The sequence below is a fragment of the Sander vitreus genome, chromosome 2 (genome assembly GCF_031162955.1).
Source record: "Sander vitreus isolate 19-12246 chromosome 2, sanVit1, whole genome shotgun sequence".
In the NCBI taxonomy this organism is placed as follows: domain Eukaryota; kingdom Metazoa; phylum Chordata; class Actinopteri; order Perciformes; family Percidae; genus Sander; species Sander vitreus.
The window spans coordinates 8721028-8742618 of record NC_135856.1 but is presented as its reverse complement, the minus strand read 5'-3'; the positions used below and the strand labels follow the sequence as shown (position 1 = coordinate 8742618).

At 40.7% G+C, this 21591-nt stretch overlaps 1 protein-coding gene across 2 annotated transcripts in view; it reads left to right on the top strand.

Moving 5' to 3' along the window:
- Positions 1-12220: 12220 nt before the first annotated feature.
- mad1l1 (mitotic arrest deficient 1 like 1) overlaps positions 12221-21591 on the top strand; it is a 62657-nt gene continuing 53286 nt past the window's right edge. Inside the window, exons 1-11 of one of the 2 annotated variants that reach the window (XM_078275934.1) lie at positions 12221-12348; positions 12965-13027; positions 13124-13264; positions 13463-13642; positions 13734-13858; positions 13953-14034; positions 14758-14888; positions 16111-16225; positions 16680-16741; positions 20369-20455; positions 21105-21249. In XM_078275934.1, the coding sequence (XP_078132060.1) occupies positions 13022-13027; positions 13124-13264; positions 13463-13642; positions 13734-13858; positions 13953-14034; positions 14758-14888; positions 16111-16225; positions 16680-16741; positions 20369-20455; positions 21105-21249 (1074 nt within the window). In that variant the 5' untranslated portion in view covers positions 12221-12348; positions 12965-13021. Of the gene's footprint in view, positions 12349-12872; positions 13028-13123; positions 13265-13462; positions 13643-13733; positions 13859-13952; positions 14035-14757; positions 14889-16110; positions 16226-16679; positions 16742-20368; positions 20456-21104; positions 21250-21591 lie in introns of both variants that reach the window. The other variant, XM_078275922.1, reaches the window with a different exon arrangement.

The window sequence follows — 21591 nt, the reverse complement described above, 5'->3', positions numbered from 1 at the left end:
AGGACCATTGAGGACAGATTTTAAAAGCTGGCTGCCAGAAATTATCAGTGAGGAAATAATGGCCTGAACTTTCTGACTAAAGAGAACAGAAGCCGAATGTGGATTTGTGTGTGAATCAGTGTGTGTTTTTGACACATTTAGACAGGAAAGTCATGAAACTCCGACACACATACACCCCTCTGCTAATGTTAGAGGCCTTTTATGTGAGATAGGTCAATATATCAGACAAGGTTTCTTATACTTCTCTGATTTATGTTTCCCTTTTCTCTCTTTTTCAGATTCAAAGACAAAACCGTTTCTGACACTGAACTGATGCTTTGTATTTACAGTCTTATAAATATAGACTATAAACATAGCAATATAATACAAATATGAGCTGGGAATATTTCATCTTTTGTCATCATAATTGCTTTCTAGATTAGTTTGTGAAATTGTGACCTATAATAACATATTGTGACAATTCTGTGCTATTTATAGGCTAATAAACTTCAGCGCCTCCTATGCCCTATACAATACGCGCTTGTACTGTATGGGATTATTTGTTTTGCTTTTGACTTAGATTGACTTTATACTTTTCTATTTTATCAGCTAATTAGTAAACAGTGAAGCAAAAAGTGCCGCTCATTGCAACTTAATGTGTAGCCACAGACCATGTATTCCATAATGTGCTGTCATATTGTAATGTCCTGATAGGTCATAATTAATTGTCAACAGGCGAGAAGATGAAAATGCACTAAACTGGATGAATGAATAAATGAATCAATGTGAGACATGAAACACAAACTTTTAAATCTTTCTGTTCTTACGTTTACTGTCACACTATGAGGCTGAAGTTTGAACCAAACCAGGAAATAAAATATTTTTTTGTATTTTGGTATAGAGACAAGTTAACTAAAAACCACAAATCAACTTCATGACTTCATGGTGGCACTGTAGGAAACAGGGGACCACCAAAGTCATTAGGATACATTTTCCAGGAACCATGTATGTTTGTCATCCACCCTATGTTGAGATATTTAGTATTTGAGGAAAAAAATAGTTGTTCTTTTAAGATGATTTTTGTTGTTGGCTTTTTCACATTTTTTAATTAGATAGAGACAGTGGATAGACAGGAAAGTAGGGAGGGAGAGCGAGAGGGGATGACACACAGCAAAGGGCCACAGGTCGGATTTCATCCCGGGCCGCTGCAAAGGACTCCGCACACTCTACTGGGTGAGCTTGAGGTCCCCCTAAGGATAAGTAACGTCAAGCGACCACTAAAATCAGCAGGATTCATCCCATAATCTGGCCATTAGTTGTTCACATATTTCAGTCTGGACCACAGTGGTGCACAGACAATGACTTTGCCGTCCCAAGAATCACACCACTAGCACCACACACACATGCACACACGCACACACGCACGCACACACACGCACGCACGCACGTACGCACGCACGCACACACGCACGCATGCACGTCTGACCCAAATACTTCCAGCCTTCAAATGATGCAGAACTATCACCATTTATCATTGCTTCCAGCTTCTCCCTTTCCTCTGACAAGGAGGATAATGAGAAAGTTGGAAATCATCATCAGTGTTTTGATAGAAAAGGGAGAGGGAGGAGAATGTTGGGACACAAAAAGGACATATTTCATTTGTTGGGTTTTTTGGTGTGCGTGTATGAGCCCTGAAGAGAAACTGTCGTCCACTGAAGCTCTCATCACTCCCACGTGCTGGAATGGGTCGATGATTAATAAATCCACCGTTGGCCGTTAAAAGTGGTACATTGCTCAGAAATAAAGCCACATACACACACTCACAAAATGACAGCAACACACACGACAATAGGTAACTTACATTTTTCTATTAATGACTTAGATGCACTGCATGGACTTGACTCGATTGCAATAAAGGACTAAATGTAGAAACCTTTTTAGAATTTCTTAAAGTTAGAGTCTTAAAGCTGCACTAATCAATATTTTGATTATGACTATGTAATGTGAAATGGAACAGTGATGGATTTACTGTGAATTATAATCCAACTCTGCAGTTCCTTTCAGCGTTATGGAGCGTTTTAGCATCTTTCAGCTCATTAGTTATTGTTTAGCTGCCCACAAATTTACTGCTTCGGTTCAGTCTCACCACTCACACTCACACACACACACTGTTTCCAGAAGCAGGCAGTTCTTTTCACTGACAAAGCTCTAATAATCCAATGTGCACTACCTGCTCAACACCAAACAGACAAGCACAGACACAACTAGGCAGATATTTCCCTCAGGAGTTGGTGGAGACCAAAAACAGAGCAAAAGGAGAGTGAATATTGGACACACAACTCTAAATTCATTCAACCTTTATTTATACGCGAGAGATCATTGAGTGGCAGCCCTCATTTACAATGACATCGAGTTACAAATACAAAGAAAAAAAACACAGAGAAGGAAGCAACACCATCATAAGAACATAGAAAGACACTAAAACTTTTCCGAAAAGGAAAAACAATGTGATAAATAGATCAGGACAACCCGCACTATGTAAAGCAATTACAAGTAGAAGTTTTGAGGTCCAAAATCAGATTTCTAAAACGTCGAAAAGGCACAAGTGAGTGGATTTTTAAGGAAGGGCTGTATTATTTTTCAAAGAGTCAGGTGCACTAAAGTTAAAAGCTGTTTTTCCAAGTTCAGACCGAGCTCGTGGAACATGAAGTAAATGTCCCTCTGAATGACAAAGTAGTTCTGTAAGGTAAGATGGTAGTTTTCCAACAAGGGTCCTATAGACAAAGAGATACCAGTGAGTATCACGTCTCTCTTGGAGAGAAGACCACCCAACTCTGTCATATAGTCTCTCTTTGCCAGACCTTCCTCCACAGCACTGCGGAGGAGGGTCTGGCTAGTCCACACAGCATTCTGGGATGGAAGAAAAACGTGCTCTGGTTAACTGGCATTTCTTTAAACCAATCACAATCGTCATGGGCGGCGCTAAACGCAGGACAGAGCCACAGTGCCGCTGCAAAATAATCTCGGGAAGGAACTTTTTTTTGTGAAACGTGTACGTTCAAAAGTTGTTTTAGTCATGCAACAGAAAACTCCAACAGATAGTCTACCTAGCTGTCTCCATTTACACTGCAGAGATCTGAGGAGCAGTAGTTAACCATAGTCCTCATAAATCGACCGGAGTTTAGAATGCCAACATAAAGAAAGCGGACGGTGGCGTACATCTGGCAGAATTTTCAGCGGCAACGGAGCGTCGTGGATATAGACTATATAAAATACAGTGATGTGTACCATAGACATTACTGGTTATAACTCTATCTATAAATCACATCACCATAGTCCAAGACTGACAAGAAAAGTGCTTCAACAACCCTTTTCCTACAAAACATGAGAAAGATGCTTTTGTTTCTGTATAAATAGCCAACTTTTCAGTCAAGAGATTATCAATGTGACATTTAAATGAGAGCTTTTGGTCAGTCCAAATGCCATATATTTATATTCTGTGACTCTCTCAATCGGACCACTCACAGTGGAAATATTAAGGTTACCATGATCTACATCTCTGGCTCTTGAAAATAGCATAAACTTTGTTTTACCAGTTCATTTGACAAATGTTTAGTATTTCAACATTAGGTCAAGATCAAACAGCTGAAAATATTAAGCTACTTTCACGGGTGATGGCTGATTTAAAGTATGGGTTTTAATTAAAATTGAATTTGTAATGTATGTAATGTGACAGAAAGGGCTAAAAGGATATAACTGGTTCACATTTTAACCCGACAAATGTAATAATACATTTCTTATCAAGCTTCACCTCTCTTTTTTCCCCTTTCCCTCCAGGCCTCACTCCAAACTGTGATTAATTACCTAACCAGGAGACACCAAATGCAAGTGGGAAGATGGATTATTCATTTGTATTACCACATATTTCTTGGCTCACAGTCTGACATGCATGTCAGCAAAGACAAAATACTGATCGAAATCATGATATTGATGTAAATTGGAATAATAATAGTGATCTTAATCTGTCTTTTTGATTTATTCCTCTCTTTTTTTGTGCTGTGATGTGTCTTGTACAGACAAAATCATCCACCAAAACATTGATTCATTTCAAATTAATTAATCAAACAGCTACTGGATCGTTGTGCTTTAATGTGCATCCAACTCCAGATGCTCTGTTATTATTCTTTCATTAAGGCTTTTTCATTCCCTTTGTGACCACAGCAGCTGTCTGCTACATACAAGTAATGGCTGTGCTCACTAACATGTGAAGTTTACTAACAAGGTAACGGTCTTCATCATGTGTGAAGGAGAAGAACAGAGAAAATCAGTGGGGCAGAGGTGTTGACTGATGAGCTGATCCCTCCCTCCCTGGAGTCAGTCCCTCCCATGGTAATCAGCCCCTCTTCCCTGTTGAGAGACTCTGAGAAATGCCAGCCTCTATCTGACTTGCACATACAGTAATCTAGCTAAAGCTATCAGATCTGCAAAGGTCAAGGTGAAAAGAGTCATTTTCTATGTGTTGTCACACAGATCACAGAGCACAGCGGGAGCAACTTTTTGAGGCTTCACTGATACCATGGAAAGTCCTTGCAAGTCTGTGTCTGTGTCCCACAATCACAGCTGTATGCCTCTCTCTCTCTCCCTCTCTCGCTCTTTCCCTGTCTCTCCCTCTCTCTCTCTCTCTCTCTCTCTCTCTCTCTCTCTCTCTCTCTCTCTCTCTCTCTCTCTCTCTCTCTCTCTCTCTCTCTCTCCCTCTCTCTGTCTCTCTCTCTCTCTCTCTCTCTCTCTCTCTCTCTCTCTCTCTCTCTCTCTCTCTCTCTCTCTCTCTCTCTCTCTCTCTCTCTCTCTCTCTCTCTCTCTCTCTCTCTCTGTCTCTCTCTCTCTCTCTCTCTCTCTCTCTCTCTCTCTGTCTCTCTCTCCCTCTCTCTGTCTCTCTCTCTCTCTCTCTCTCTCTCTCTCTCTCTCTCTCTCTCCCTCTCTCTCTCTCTCTCTCTCTCTCTCTCTCTCTCTCTCTCTCTCTCTCTCCCTCTCTCTCTCTCTCTCTCTCTCTCTCTCTCTCTCTCTCTCTCTCTCTCTCTCTCTCTCTCTCTCTCTGTCTCTCCCTCTCTCTCTCTCTCTCTCTCTCTCCCTCTCTCTCCCTCTCAATGATATGCTTCAGGTTTGTGTAGCCTGTCCTCTTTCCAGGTGACCTGTGTGGTTTAGGCTCTAGCTGTTTCTGTGCCTGACTTCCTCTCGGATCCATTTTTCTTGTCAGACAATTTTTGTCATTTGGATTGTCTATATTGTAACTTTAATATCTATTCTATTCTGCGTAAGAGGAATCCCTCCTCAGTTGCTCTTCCTGAGGTGTCTTTAATAAGTCCCTTGAGGCTGATTCTGATTTATGATATTGGGCTATATAAATAAAATTGACTTGACTTCTGAGTATTCAGTGTTAAGACTCTTTGAGACAGGAGAGAGTAATGTGAATGTACATTATGTTGTATCAGTGTATTAGCCTGACGTGGTCATACTCAGAACTTCCCAACCTCGAATGTTGTGGGCGGGGCTAAGTTCGGCTGGCATCCAGGCTATCAGTGTATTACATCTTGCTGTAAAATTGCTCATCAAATACCACATATAGAGGGGTCGGACTAAAATATCAGTTTGCCACCATTAACCTCTGTCAATATAAGTGGTAATTACCACAGATATGAATGTTGAAAGTCATCCAGAAGAAGTGACTTCAGAAGTAGGTACTGTAATTGTTGTTAGCTCCAAACTTGCAGATAGGCATTAACATACTGTAACTTTGTATGTGATACCACCGCCCTCCTTACTGCATGATCAAACATACTATCAGGTTATTTCTGTAAATGGGTAGAACTCTGATACCAGGAGAAAAACAAAGTTTGGTAAAAGTAAAGGTCGTAAATTGACAATGATCTAAACGACATCACAGTCGGCTGTCTCTGAGTATTTTAAAATGAAATGTTTCCTCACACATACTGTATGTATGTGTATATATGAAGCTCGGCATCATGGAAATAATACCAAACAAAGCTTGAAGCCATATAGACTTGTGGCGTTTTAAAGCAGGAGTTGTCAGTCTGATCAAAATCAGGAAGACTTTTGGTTGGTTTCTGACACTATTTTGATTCAATTATGTTTTAAATGCTTAGTTAATATTATCATCATCAGTCAGTAAAAACTGACAGCCTGAATTTATTTTATATAAATCTTCTAAATCATTCTTGCTCTTTCGTTTTTCATGGTGGGAATGCAGATGCTGACTGTTGCAAGTGTAACAGTACAAAATATTGTTTAAGCAAAAACACACTGAAGCTTGAAGAGGTTATCGTGTTCTCTTGATCGACGTATTTTTCAGGCAATCACTCGGCCATGGCAGTTGTTGTTTGCTTGTTTCAACTCAGCCAAGGCTCCACCATTTTGCATGAATTTGGCTTTCCTTATAATGCGCCCCAGTAGCCGAATGGTTGAGCTTCACGCATGTAACTTTCAATCTCCCTCGTTCGATCCTGTTGATGTCTCTTTGTCGCATGTCGCACCCCTCATGCAGCCGTCCAGTAAAAGCGAACAAAATGGAAACAAACACAAATGTAAAAAGGAAGTGTAACTGTCTAACCCTGCACACTCTGCATCTACTTGTTCTAAATTGGCAGATAAAATATCGTTGGTAGATATGGCTTCAGATTCTCTATTCTTGGAGAATCAGCCCCCAAATTAACCCATATCGTGTCAGATAATGCTTCCTGCAGAACTTCAGGAACAGACGTCAGGTCACAAACACTATATCCATTTGTCTATAGTCCCTGGTAACAACTCAGCACAGAGCAACACAAATTTATCAATTTACATCACGCTAGTCTGAATCTGTGCAGACTTTTTAGGGGCTTTACATTTTGGATATTGGCTTGTCAGTATGACTTTGTTGTATTTTGATTGGATTTATTATTTTAAAGGAGAGTATTATGGAAAATTAACATACAAGAAATCTTGTCTCGGGATATTTTTTACTGTTATACTGCTAGATTGGCCTTTCACAGTCAAATTTGAAAAAAAAAGAAAGAAAATACCCCCTTTAAATGTTTCTGCTGAGAAAGCAGGAACAGGGTTATAAGTGAACCTAAGAATAAGTGAGGTGCATCACTACAACATAGACAGCTGCTAAACAGATAGAATTGTGTTACACTAGGGTTATTGATGATGACATGATCCATTATTGACACTGTATATACTGGCATTCTAATCAGCCTTTAAAATCCAATGAGTGAAACTGCAGTATCAGCACATTACATTCACACCACACATCACTCAGAATGTAATTTATCCATGTATCTGCTTATCTGACTGTTGGTTGCAGCTCTTTTTCCACATCTTGCTCTCTGTCTGCCCCACTTATCTCCATTACTCTCTATACACCTCTTGTGACCTTTCCTACTCCATCTGTTCATTTGTTTTCTCTCTTTCCATCCCACCTTCTTGGTACTCCCTTCAGGCCTCCTTTCTCTCCTCCCACTGTGTGCCTTTCATATTCTTACTCTCCTTTCCTTTACCTGACTCACCTGTAGCACATCTTGATGCATTTTTATGTTCATGTGTCAATCAAGCCACCCATACACACACACACACACACACACACACACACACACACACACACACACACACACACACACACACACACACACACACACACACACACACACACACACACACACACACACACACACACACACACACACACACACACACACACACCTATCTTTGACAACACACCAAGTGAGTCCCAATGGATTGCTATTGGGTAGATTTGAAAACAGGTGAGTGACGGAAGTTCATGGATTATTATTATTATTATTATTATTATTATTATTATTATTATTATTATTATTCTGTAGTTCTGCCCTGCGGACTGCAGGAATGTTCTGGATGATGTGAAACCCCAGTGGGGAAAGAATTCAGAAAATCATGTCACACACATCCCCTCCCAATCGTGACTGCTTCACTGAGTTTGCTTATTTTATTAATTAGTAAATGTGATTTATTTTTAATTTCTTCTCTGATAGTTGTTTCTTTATGCATCATCAGGTGCCTCTGCATGCGTCCCTCTTGCCCGCTGTGTGTGTGTGTGTGTGTGTGTGTGTGTGTGTGTGTGTGTGTGTGTGTGTTTGTGCATGTGCATGTGAGCATGCACGTCACCCATAAGCTAATATTGTTAATTAAGTATTCCCTAGGGCTCTTGAGAGCACAGGAAGCCTGAATCACCTATTGACTCTGTCCTCCTTCATTAGAAGAATATAAAATCACTGCTTTATTGATTCCTCTCTTTAACCTTTGCCTCATTTGATCTCTAACATTGTTTTCTGTCCCTCTCTGCGCTTTTTTCTGCAATTTCCTTCTTTTGTCTCCCATTTCTGTCTTCCTTTCTTACCATTCCTACCTATCTTGTATCTCCACATTATGGACCCATCATGACTGCAAACTCCACTTTGCTCCCTCTTATGTATTTAACATCCTTTTTTCCCTCCTTATTGGCCATTTTCCTCCTCTGCCTTGCCCTCACAGATTTACAGTGAAGTTACAATAGTTCCTGAAGCAACACATCCATCCTGTGTCTGGATGACTTTGGCGTGACCTCTCTGAGACACATGATCTGACTGACTTCATTTCTATTTCAGGTCCTCTGCCCAGCACACAGCACGACACAGCAGCTCCCACAAGGGTTTTTTCTGCATCACAAAGATGTCAGGACTCAAAAATCTAAAAAGTAATTTTCATAAACGTGAAGTTTCACAGTTCACAACTAACAGACATGAATGTGAGCATCGTCTGGAAATAAAAAGACTATTCAGATGCACTGAAGCAATGAAATAAATATGCAAAAAGCTTAATGGTGTGTAGTAACTGTTTTTAATGACTTTACTACATCACGCATTTATATGGAACTAAGCTTTAGGAGCTTTTCCATCTTTACTCTCCTCCCTGTTATTCGGAGATCGACACTTTTTGACTGGCAAGATGGCGGCGAGCGGAAAAACAAACTGCTAAAGTGAGTTGTTCAAAACCTTTCTTTTTAGTAAACTCTGTGTACACAAACAATGTTCTCAATGCTGGAGTTCATGTGTAGAGTGTAGGTGATACTTCGATCAAAGTTTCATGTTGTGTCGAGCCTTCTTAGTGTTTTAAAAATGTTGATTTTGATGTGATCATAGTAGTGCCCCTAGCACTCCCATTCAAAAGGCCATTTGACCGAAAACAAAAATATGGTCAATCTTAAAAGTGGCGCTTCCGTCCTAATTATGCTTTTAAACGAAAGTCTGACTCGGTTACATTCAGACACAAAAGACCCTAGGTTGCATTTTGGCGAGAGTTACGCTTTAAGATGACTGTTGATTCTAAAAACCTTTTATATGGCTATTTGAATCAACAGGTTTTTAGTTTTCACCATTCTGAACTTAATTGATAAAATGCAAAAGTCAACAGAAGACAAGGTAACAACATTGTGTATAGATTAATATAGGTTAGATGTCGACTGCCAAACCCTTTACAATTGATAGAAAACTGGAGTATTTATGTTTGTGGTGATGTCTACATGCTGTGCCTGGAAAAGACGAAAAGCCACTGAATGTAAGATGGCTTTTTGTGAGCTGCTTTCATTTTACAACAGATGGCAATGAAGGGCACATCTGCAGGCACTTCTGCTGATTTACTTCCTGTGGTGTGTGTGTGTGTGTGTGTGTGTGTGTGTGTGTGTGTGTGTGTGTGTGTGTGTGTGTGTAAATGTGAATGTGCATATGAATGTGTGTGGCTTTTTTTGTACATTTACGTCATCCTACAGAGATTGCTGCATTTGGGCCAACCTCAGGAGGGCGAGGGCAGGCGGAGATGGCGAGGAGGGCGACAGAATACCCAAGAAAGAGGGTGGAGTGACTGAGTCAGACGGTGATAGATAAAGAAAGACATCGGGGGAAATAATGTCACTAAGATAATCTTGTCTCCCTTTCTAGGACCCCAAGAAAGGGAGACAAGAGCGGCAGGAGGGGCAAGGGGTGTGAGGACAGCGGACCGAAACAGGTGAACACTCTTGGGGGTTGAAGGGATGAAAAAGAAAGAGACAGTGACAGAGAGAAGGGGAGCTCTCATGTCACTCTGAAGAGGACAATGTCTTCTGTCTGACCTTTTCAGGCAATTATGCACCTCTCCACCCTCTCCCTCTTGGAGCTCACCCTGCCCTCTGTGTCTCCGTCTAGCTTTTATTTAATGTTGTCCATCTCTTTTCTTGCATAAATATTGGTGAGGGAGGGTATCGGATGTCCCTCAACCTTCCGCTTTCTTTGTGTTGACATTCTAAACTCCGGTCAATACGGGAAACATCCTCCGAGCTAGAAACGTCAATCAAATTATATTTATCTTTTTTCTGAGTAAAATTCTCGTCACACACTCGACAGCCAATTTAATTCCAGAGCTCGCCTCCCTATGTGCACATTCCAGCAAAACAAGTTCCTTCTGGAGGCTATTTTGCAGAAACCCTTAGCGCCGTCCAAGCTTTAGTGTCTGTTACAAGCCATTGCCAAATGAGTTAATACAAAGCTGATTAAGATCTCCACAAAACTCTCTCTGTATTTCTCAGTATGGCTATGTTCAGAAACTGGTGTTGTCAAGTGAAGATAATTACCTCTTCTGAAGAGTCCATCTAATCCTCCGTGTCCTCCTTGGCCACTATCTAGCGTGGAGGACGGGTGCGAGTGGTGCCCGATCACGGAAGGCTTGTGTCATGTGGATGTGCCGTAAGTTTTGTTGTCATTACTTAGAATTCCTCATGGGGTAGACAGAAACTACGCACTATAGCTTTGAAAAAATGCCAATAAACCAGAGCATGCTTTTCTCCTATCCTGGAATGTTGTGTGGACTAGCCTGACCTTCCTCCTCAACGCTGTGAAGGTAGGTCTGGCAATGTGAGACCAGCTCTGACCTAGTTGACCTGGTGCTCTACACTGGGAAATTTGTGTGGTAATTTAGTAATTACATTACTTTTGCTGGATTAGACCCTCAGCTAATTCTTTTCCAGCGTCTACAGCTGCAAGTTTTAATGTCTTCTGTGTACTCTTATGTTTTCTCTGTTTATTTGGGTGGGACAGCAGATCAGTGTTTAATATTCTCATCCTACAGGTAAGGCCTTGGTCCTCTCTGAACCTTTTCCCTCCCTATGTCTACTCAAAGTGTCTGAGCCTTCTTGTTTCTTCCCACATCAAAATATATTAGTGTTTGCCAGGTAGCCATTGCTTCAGACCACAGCACTTACTTGTCCTAGAACTAGAGTTGGTCCTCGGACACTATGCTGTGGTTTTCAAATGCAGAGGACGAATTCCCTTGTGGGAATAAATGGAATATTTATGTAGAAGCATAGGCTATTGGATGCATAATAATCAGAGTAATTGTTGGTTACAAGGTTTAGTAACATAAGCTGTTAAATCAAGTTTGGATCAGGAGCATTATTTGTGGTAGTTTTTGCGATTCAATTAAACATGGATATTAATGCTTCTGGACATATTTGTGGCCCAAATGGTCTTATTTCATGTCACCTATGGCAATCAGCCTATACCTTGTTTGCCATCTTTAAAACTGCCATTAGTGCCACTTGGGCTTAAATGCCTAATGCTAGTGCCAAGTGAATGCCATCTGGCCAGATCAGTCTGCTAAGTAGGTACAATATTCATATCCACGCTTGCTGTTGACCAGTTCCCTCATCATCCTGTATAAAAATGTAAAAATGCAGACTGATGAACATAGCAGTGCTGCTCTCTGTGGGACAAACTATGCAACTACATGTTTTTAATGCCAGTAAAGTCACATAGGCCTACATCCTATACATACAGGCTGATGAGGAAAAAAACAATGAAAATACAACAACATTTTCCAGTATGTTCTGTTTTTATTTCCTTAATTTCATCATCTATCCGCCTAAAGGTAGATTCATACAGCTAGAGGCTAAATATGTGACTTGCCTCCTCATAAAAAGACATATACAGCCATAACAGCTGTTCATGACGTCTAAACCACTTACATAATTTTACCTTAATTCATTTTACTCATCCAATAACCTGTTAACGTGTTTAGTTATGTAAAACAACTGCTGTGAGGTTTAATTTCTCATAACCACCTGAAAGGTAAGTGTGCAACTGACACTATCGCGATACATCAAGAAGTCTCGCGATACTACACGCATCTCATTCGAGCTAAACTGGAGGGAGTTCTGTGCTGGGAGTATGCAATGTTGTGTGCAGCTAACTCGCTAGCAGAGTAAAGATAACTTATCTAGCTAACAGTTACGGCTAACCTGCTCCTCTTCACAAACAAGTCAGCTCTGAGGTGAGGATATATGTTTCCAAGCAAGACTGCTATAACGTAAAAGCTAGCTAGATGGTTATTTTAAGATTGTAAGCTGCATTCATTTACTACAGCACATTCCGAAAAACGTTAGCCGTAGAAACTAACACATCCAACTCTAACGTTAAATTTTACTAGCGTTAACTAACAGTTATGCCTAGCCTGCAGTTTAGTGACGAAAACAGCAGTTTAAACCGCTAGAGTAACGTTACCCGGACAGATGTACGTAATGTAACGTTAGCAACTAAACGTCAACGTAGCTTTTATTTTAAGCTTCTAGCTCAGCTTGGATAACGTCAACTTTAGCTAGTTGCTGTTTGTGTTGAGTGAGCAAGGAAGCTAATGTCAGTTAACGTTACTGTTCCATATCTATCTATCGATCTAATATTAGCTGACATAGCTAGCTGTGGTGTGTTGTTTCTAATACTGCAGTGCAGTAGCTAGCTATGCCTTTACTGACTCTTGCTCTTATGTCTGAACCTTCCATTTGTGCACTACAACACCAGTGACTCTCCAAATGGATTTAGAGGATGACACCACTGTGTTAACAACCTTGAAGTCCTTCAATTCCTTCATCAGCCACTCTAATGCTCCACAGAGGCTGTCAGAGCCCTCAGCGGGGAATGGAAACCTGCAGAGTCAGTACAAACGCAGCATGGAGGTAGGTATACAGAAACTGACGGTATCAACAGTAAGCTGTGTAAAGGGGATATTAACATGCAACCTTCTGCACTGATTGACTTGTTTTTCCCTTTAGTTGCTGGATGCAGCAGACAGAGTTCAGTCCAAGAATCGCTACCTTCAGTTGGACCAGGAGAAGAAGCAGATGGAGCTGAGTCACAAGCGAGCTCGATTTGAACTGGAGAAGGCTGCTTCTGACAGCGCACGAGACTTTGAGGTACAGGTCACAAACTCGTACGTATAATACAAATGAGTATATGGTGACAACGATTAACTCTAATATAAAGTTTCTGCACAGAATTAGTATGCAGCAATTCTTTCCTTACCGTTCTCTTACTGAGATAATGTCACATTAACTGATAAGCGTCAGAGAAGATTTTGGGTAAAACCTGTTTCTCACCCTTTTATGCTACAGCATGAGGTTGATCGGAACCAGGACCTCTTGGGGAAAATAAAAAAGTTGGAGGAGAGAGAGACTGATGCAGCTAAGAACTTATCGGAACAGGTGGAGGTAAATTGCGCTCTGCGTCAGAACCTGAAGGGCCTGAACAGGAAACTGGAGGAGCGAGATACGAGACTGAACACTGCTAACCAGGTACACACAGACTCGCACACACACTTACTGCATTTGTTTCCTGGTCATGTCTCCTGTGTTATGTTGGCTTACTTCTGTAATCTTTTCCCAGACCATCAGTTCTTTGAAGGATGAGATCAGAGAGCTGAAGCAGAAGATTCAAAACCAAGACTCGACAACTTCTTCTCAAGCCCTCGAAAGGCAGGAACTGCAGGAACAGTTAGATTTACAACGCAGGTACAGACACATACTGAGAATACCAACTTGCCCAGTTCTGTTTCATGCTGAAATGCTGACCACACAGTTCTATCTCATTTGGTATTATAATCAGGAAGTATCAGGAAGTCTCTCAGCTTTGCCAAAGTCTCCAAGCTGCCCAGTCCTCGTGCTCAGAGCACATCATCAAGATAAAGGTATGTTACACTCAGTTGACCACACACTTGTCCGCCGTGCACAAACTGAGATCACAACATGCCCCTGTCCATGATTCAGAGGTGCACTATTTTAAAAAGTTAATCAGTAAAACAATAATATGATGATGATTTAAAAACTACATTCATATAATCTACATGCTGAAATGAAAGCAGGAACTGACACTGGTAATGTGTAAGATGAGTTGCGTGTTGCTTTCATCCCCCATTACTGAGCCTAATCCAGCAGAGTTGTAAATGCAGCAGTGTTCAAACACGCAGCTACTAAATCTGTTTGTACAAAGATGACAGTGAGTGGCTGGATGAGGACAGGTGAAAGACAAACCTGCACAGATGCAGACAGTCAGAAACCTAGATAATGTGAGGATGTTGTATAAAGTGAGTTGTATGTAAACATAATTTCCCAAATATGATTACAAGCTGTCTTGACTTACAACCAAGTGTTGTGTGCATGTAAACGCACTCAATGTCACATTTATAGTTTTATCGTTTTAATTGTCAGTTTTTTTTGTTTTCACTTCATATTTAATTTTCAAATTACATAATATTGGTTGAATCTTGTTTTATGTTTAAATATAAATATTTTGTGTATATGAGGTTATTTTTACACAAAAGGCAGAGCTTTTGCAGTGCACTGAATACACACGTGTTGTTGGTATTTCTTTTGGTTGATTTCTCTCGCCCTTTTTTTTTCTTTTTTGGCAGGAGTTGGAGAGGTGTCTCACCCTCCAGGAGCAAGACATCGCCATTGTGAAGACTATCAAGTCAGAGGCGGCCAAGGTTCCAGACCTGGAAAAGGAGTTGAAGTGCCTCAGAGAAGATAATGCCTTTCTCAGGTCAAATACATTTTTAAGTGTTTAATGCCTTTCAAATAGAACAGACAGGCTTTCATTTTTAAAGACTGCAGCCTAGTGCGACCCCACAGCGCTCAAAAAGTTTGCTTCGATCCTCTTGACATTTCAGTGTGACTTTGGGTCATCGTACCACACTAAGATAAGATAAAACGTTATTGTCTGTTCACACAGAAAATGTTCTTGCATCGTCTGCTCCAACAGTCAACAGATAACATTAAAAACACAAACCATAAAAAAACATCTGTATGTTCACCCAACAATGACACACACACACACACACACACACACACACACACACACACACACACACACACACACACACCAAATCTAAACAAATAATATTTATGATTGTCATGCTTGCAATCCCACAATGATACACAGATTACATGTCCGGGTGGGGAGATAGGGAGCTAGTGCAGTGCACACTAGGAGGCATTGGGTGACACAGGTGTCTTTTGAGGAGGGGAAGGTGGGAGAAAAGTTGTGCCACATGAGAAATCTAAACATTACTAAGAGTAATTGCAGAAGTACAGCATTCATCGTGTTTCCATGCCCATGATTATTTGGCAGTGTTGGCAATTTGAAACTCAATTTCATTTCTCAAGATAATGGATTTAAAAAATAATGTTGCTTACACAACTGGAATTCTGCTGAAGATACCGTTACTGACTGCTTGGTCACATCAACTCTTTGCTAGTTTTAGGACAGTTTTTTATGTAGGCAAATGTCTGTTGAAAAGAAGCAGAATGGGTGACGTACTATCACGTTGGACAGTAACGTCTCTGATAACATCTGTCGTCAATGATAACATCTATTGGCTGTCCTCTGCAGTACTAACAGGCTGTAATTTGCAGCAGAAATAGTGGTGTGAAAAAACACACTAATTTTCTTCTTTTTTTCGCCCATTTGGTCCCCCTTTTTATTTTTATTAAGAGAGAAACTACATGCATAATAGGGGTTTTACAGTAATCAGATTTATGCAATACAGGTCAATATGCTACCAAATTCCAAATGTTTTATCTTTCATGTAATAGATATAGGTACTGTGAACTCACTACTACAAAAAAACCATGCTAGGCTGTGAATGCAGCCAGGGATCAAAAGTATGCTATTTCTACATCAGACACTAAGGACCAAGCTGTGAAGTTAATTTAGTGATTTGCTTTTGTTTTGGTCTTTGCTCTTTTCACTCCGCTGTGTCCAGGGAGAGCAGGGAGAACTGCAGCCTGTTGAAAGAGGAGGTGGAGGGGCTGAGGAGGAAGCTGGAGAGGATGCAGAAAACGAAAGAAGAGCTGGTTAATATTGAACTGGAGAAGGAGGTAAACTGTGCGTGTGAGATTGTAATGTGCATTTCACTCTTTAGAATTTCATTATCATATTCCACTGCTCCAAACATGAAATGAAGAGATTAAAAGTGTGCTTACTTTACAGCGGACCAATACATTGGGAATCCAGAATCCTTTGTTAACATAATCTGACAACACCAGATTATGTTTTAGGGTGCACATTTGTGTATTTTTGAGTTTTCTTGGTTGGAGTTCAACATGTTTTTGTTGTAGTAGTATTTTTTAGTAGTATTTTTACTATATATATATATATATATATATAATCTCTCTCTCTGTCTAATGAGGTCTGCTTTTCAAAATTCACTGTTATGTTTAACTGTGGTATATCCTATTTTCTTTTCTTAAATTGACTGCTGTCATAGTAACAATATCATGTACTTCCTATACATGGAAAAAACATGTGACCTATTGATTCTTGAATCCTTAGAGGTTGGCAGAGAAGCTCCAAGCCTGGGAAAACCTTGGGCAATCTACTGGACTCAACATAAGGTCAGACACCGTGTCAAAGTGTGCCTGTGTATGTTATTTATGAGACAGAAAAACTGAAATGCACACGTTTTTGCTTTCAAAAGTGTTGTCAGTATATTTCCTTTGAAATATGAGTGAGTAGCACTAGGTGGAGCTGTGGTCACTCCAAATAAATGTGCCTCATCACGGTGGAAGGATTCCACCAGCTAGTATAGGTGTGTGTGTTTTGTTTTACACCTGCTTGTGTGTGTGCGCGCTGAGTGTGTCTCAATGCATCCTGTCCTAACTGGTAATGAGAGAATGATTGCATGTTTCCTTGTGAGCAGTGGAGCAGATCTGACAGATTATAAACACTGCAGCCTTGTCCATTGTATGCATGCATACACACAAGTACGCACACCATTTTCTCTATGATTAACTCTTGGCTGTAATGTAAACAGAATGTTAAAAGGAACCCATCCACACTGTGTGTGTGTGTGTGTGTGTGTGTGTGTGTGTGTGTGTGTCTCCTATCTACTGGACAAGAAGAAAAAGGTAGACAAATTGTTTTGGTCTTGTGTACTGTGTTATGAGCCCTAATAGCGTTAAACTGTTACATTTACAGTTGTTAAAAAGACCTAGTAGGATCACAGGAGAATGTGATACCAATCTCACTTTAATGTACACAATCATTTGGTTGGGCTGTCCATTATTTTTCTGAAGATCTAAATCAGACTAGGCTGTCACCCTGGGTAAATTGAGTTGAACATTTGAAACCCTACTCAAAATTCGGGTGTTCCGAGCGAGATGTCATTGGCTGCCTGAGTGCTTTTGTTGAAAGGGAGAAAAAAAATAAACCGACGACAAAAAAAACCTGCATTGCCGATACGGCTTCTAAAGGGCAGCCATATGTGTCAGGCTCACACTGTTCAAAAGTAAAGGTTAATGCAGCTTGAAAATCAACAGTTAGAAACTCCTTCAAGCTGTTTTTACTGTTTACTAAATGGCCAACTTAATTGTCAGGATGTTGTTTTCCCAACACAGTCCTGTGATGTATAGGCAAATGGAAGGCAAGAGCATTTCTTTCAACAATCTGTTCACCTTTCTTTCACCCAGTACAACAGTGCCACATAAAAATGAGTATTGACTCAGCATTATTCTGACTTACTGAATTATTCTGAATTGCTGCATATTATGAGGTACATGTGATTGCCTTTTTGGCTGTTAAGCAAGCATTATATCATCATTTGAAATGTGTTGAATCTGTCCAGGTATTTAAGTTGTATATCTGTTTGAATTGAATCTGGATTTATGTCATTTTGTCTTTTTTTGGAGATAAACATGATCATCAAGTTTCAGTAGAAGTGCAGTGACAGAACGATATCACAGTGCCATCAGTAATGTGTCGTAATTATTGTTGACTTGACTTACAAAGCTTCATCTTAGAGCCCAAGTTTAGGCTGCTTCATTAAATATGAAATATCTCATAAGGGCGGCAGTGTTTTTGCACACTAGTCAATATTTGTATTATTGATTTGTTAATTTGCTTGCCTGTAAGTCATTTCTCATAACTGCAAACTAATGGTACTTGGTACTTTGTTTTGCTTTAGTTTATACACTCTAACTTTTTTTTTTGTCACCACACATTTTGAGTTGGTCATTAGTGGTGTGAAAAGAACATGTTGTGGAGCAGTTGTTAATGAGGAGTAAACACATTGGTGCTGTCGATGAGGAGTTTGTCTCCTGCAACACTCAATTTGGTTCTTTACCAGCAATGTGTGCTGTTTTGTCAGACGAAAATAACTTTTGGAGAGCAGTTATACCTCCCCAACAATCAATGTGGCTGTCTGGTAGAGTAGACAAGCCCCACAGCCGCAGCTCGAGTTTGCCAGCAGTTGGCTGGTTGCTAGTGTGTATGTCCTTTCCTTCTGTTATACAGTCTGATAACATTGTGCTTGCGTATGTGTGTACCCATGTCGTTGACAATTAAATGTAAGATTGATAGAAAAGTAATGCAAATATTTTCTTAAAACTAGGCTGTTACGTGGCCAGGATAGCTCAGTTGGTAGAGCGGGCGCACGTATATAGAGGTTTATTCCTCGATGCAGAGGGTCCAGGGTTTGAGTCCGACCTTGACTCCGATGATTACCTGCATGTCTTCCCCCTCTCTCCCCCCTTTCATAGCTGTTCTATCCCTCCAAGGCAGAAATGCCCCAAAAAATAATCTTAATAAATAAATGCATAAATATAAAAAAAAAAAGAGAATAATAAAAAAAAATAATTAAAAAAAACTAGGCTGTTACGTGGTGCAATGTTGAAGGGACAGACGATGAAAATACACGGGGAGATTTCCTGGAAATGGATTTCCATTTCAGTAACATTTTCACCAGCTAAAGCGAGAATTGAGACTATTTTGTGCATTTGTGTCTCAAGAAGTTAGAAATACATTTGGATGTGTGCGTTTGTGTACACAGGATATATGTGTGTCTTGTTCCTGTTTCCGACAAGAATGGATTCTGTCTTTTCTCTTTTTATCTCCTGAGCTGCTCCCACGTTCTCCAAGTTAAAACGTTCTGTCTTACATTTTGAAAAGAAATATGATGTTTTAGTCTTAGTTTCGCACAATTTGCCGTGCTCCTAAATGATCGGAAAAGTTGAATCTTCTGTCTAAGAGTGCCTGACAGTGCATTTACTCGTAATTCCCTCGTATTATGGCACATCATGTCACCCAATAATACAGTATGCAACCAGGCCGTTATTTGGAGCATCCCCAGAGATGGCTTGCTTGTGACCTGCGGAAACCCCCCCCCCCCCAAAAAAAAAACAAAAAACAAAACACAGAACACTCAAACAGTCTCTCTCATAAGATCAGGGAAAGGCTAATCCCTCTGTGCTCAGGGCAATGTGGAATTACCTGCTTTGGGCACCATAGTTATTCCATCATATGGTTCATGAACTCATATTTTACTCATGAGATTATTTTCATACCTAAGGCTCCATCTAGCAGAATTGGAAGTGGTGATAAATCCAGACCACCTAACTTTCACATACTCTGGTTTTTCAGCCTTGATGTTAACCTTGACTGCTCAGCATTTTCTTATCATACCATAATGTTACGGAAGAAAAGATGTTGCATGAAAGTCTTTTGCCTTTATGAGCACACTCAATCTCCTGATGTTGAGTTGTACTTTAGGTGTGTAATTGTAACTGTGAGGTGGCGGCAAACGCATGATTTTTGAGCTAAGCTCCCCTAATATAAACCCATTTCACAAGAGATAAAGAGATAATGGCAATCGCTTTTTGGACAGATCCATAGTAACGGCACATTTAGAGTTTGGAGGTTATGTGGTGCATCTCTGTCGGACTATGTGACCTTCTGCATTGTGTTTTGTAATCTGTAAATCTCTCCCACAGAGTGAGTTTGTTTTGTAGAACTGTGACCAGTATTTAGCCCACTATCCTCCTCTCATCACTCCCTCTGCTGCTCGTCATTTTATTTCCCAGCTCCCCACTGGCCGAATAACAAAAGACTTTTCGAAACGCCGTTGTGTTCATTTATTCTCTGTCGTTTCTGCTCTCTCAGTCATATTGATTTTTCATTGTGGGTTTCTGTAAGAGTGTGTGTGTGTGTGCGCTCTAACTGTTCTGTGTATGTATGTCTGTCTGTAGGAAACCCGAGGATCTGTCCAGGGAGGTGATTCAGATCCAGCAGAGAGAAATTGCTCTAAAAGAGCAGAACTACAACCTCAACAGCCGGTAACTCACCCTCTCTCTGCATTCAGACTCTCTCATTCTGTCTGCTTGGATGCCTCTCTTCCCCTATGTATCTATTAGAGCATATCTCTGAGAAGTCCTTAATTGTCACAAAGTTAATTAAACTGGCCCTGATTCTGATAGCACTCCTGACAGTAAGTGTGTGTGTGTGTGTGTGTGTGTTAATTAAACTTGTCCTGTTTAGACAGAGGTGATGTCTGTAGGGAGGGCTGCGCGCATGCTCTGGTATATATTAATGCTGCAGCTAAGAAAGCTTTCATTAGCTAACAAGCGTCTCTCTTCTGCTGAAAGTATTGGGCTCATTATTATATATTAGAAACAGCAGAATAGAAGAGTGCTGTGGGAGGGGGGAAGGGAGCTTATGGTATAATTATTGTCCCAGTATAATTATTGATCAAAACCTGGCATAAGCGCTGCCGGAAATAATTCCTGGGCAGTTTATGGGACTTATTTTGTAAGTTATCTGTTACTGAGTATTAATCTAAATTGACTCTGAATTGCTTTTCCCAGATTGTCTAAACATTCAGCACTGAACCCGTTTCCCTCTTTCCCTGCCCTCTCCTTTGCCCTGTTATTAACCCCCACACACACACTTTTGCTTTCCACCCATTCATTTATCCTGGTCCGTCAGTGTGAGGAGTGTGGAGCGTTCGCAGTCTGAGCTCCGCGCAGAGCTGTCCCAGCAGCGCAGCAAGACCCTGGAGGAGCAGAAGAAGAGGGAGACACAGGACGCTCTTGTCCGTCGACTACAGAAGAGAGTGCTGTTATTAACCAAGGTGCCCGACAATCAATGACACACACACACACACACACACACACACACACACACACACACACACACACACACTAAACACACCCATAAATACAGACACATTAGCAAGTATTCAAACCCTGAGACGCGACAATTCCATCATCACCCAATGCCAACATTTCACTTTAAACACCCACGGAGCACAGCAGGTGCCTACATCTCAAGGCCAGCACAGAATTCCTGCTCGATGAATGTCATGTCTGTCTTGCTTCCCCCTGCTCTGCAGTTCCTGAGTAGACCTCCCTGTGATATTGATTTCGCAGTGTGTGTAATTCCCTAGGTCAACATGCTCGGTCTCTTAGTACAC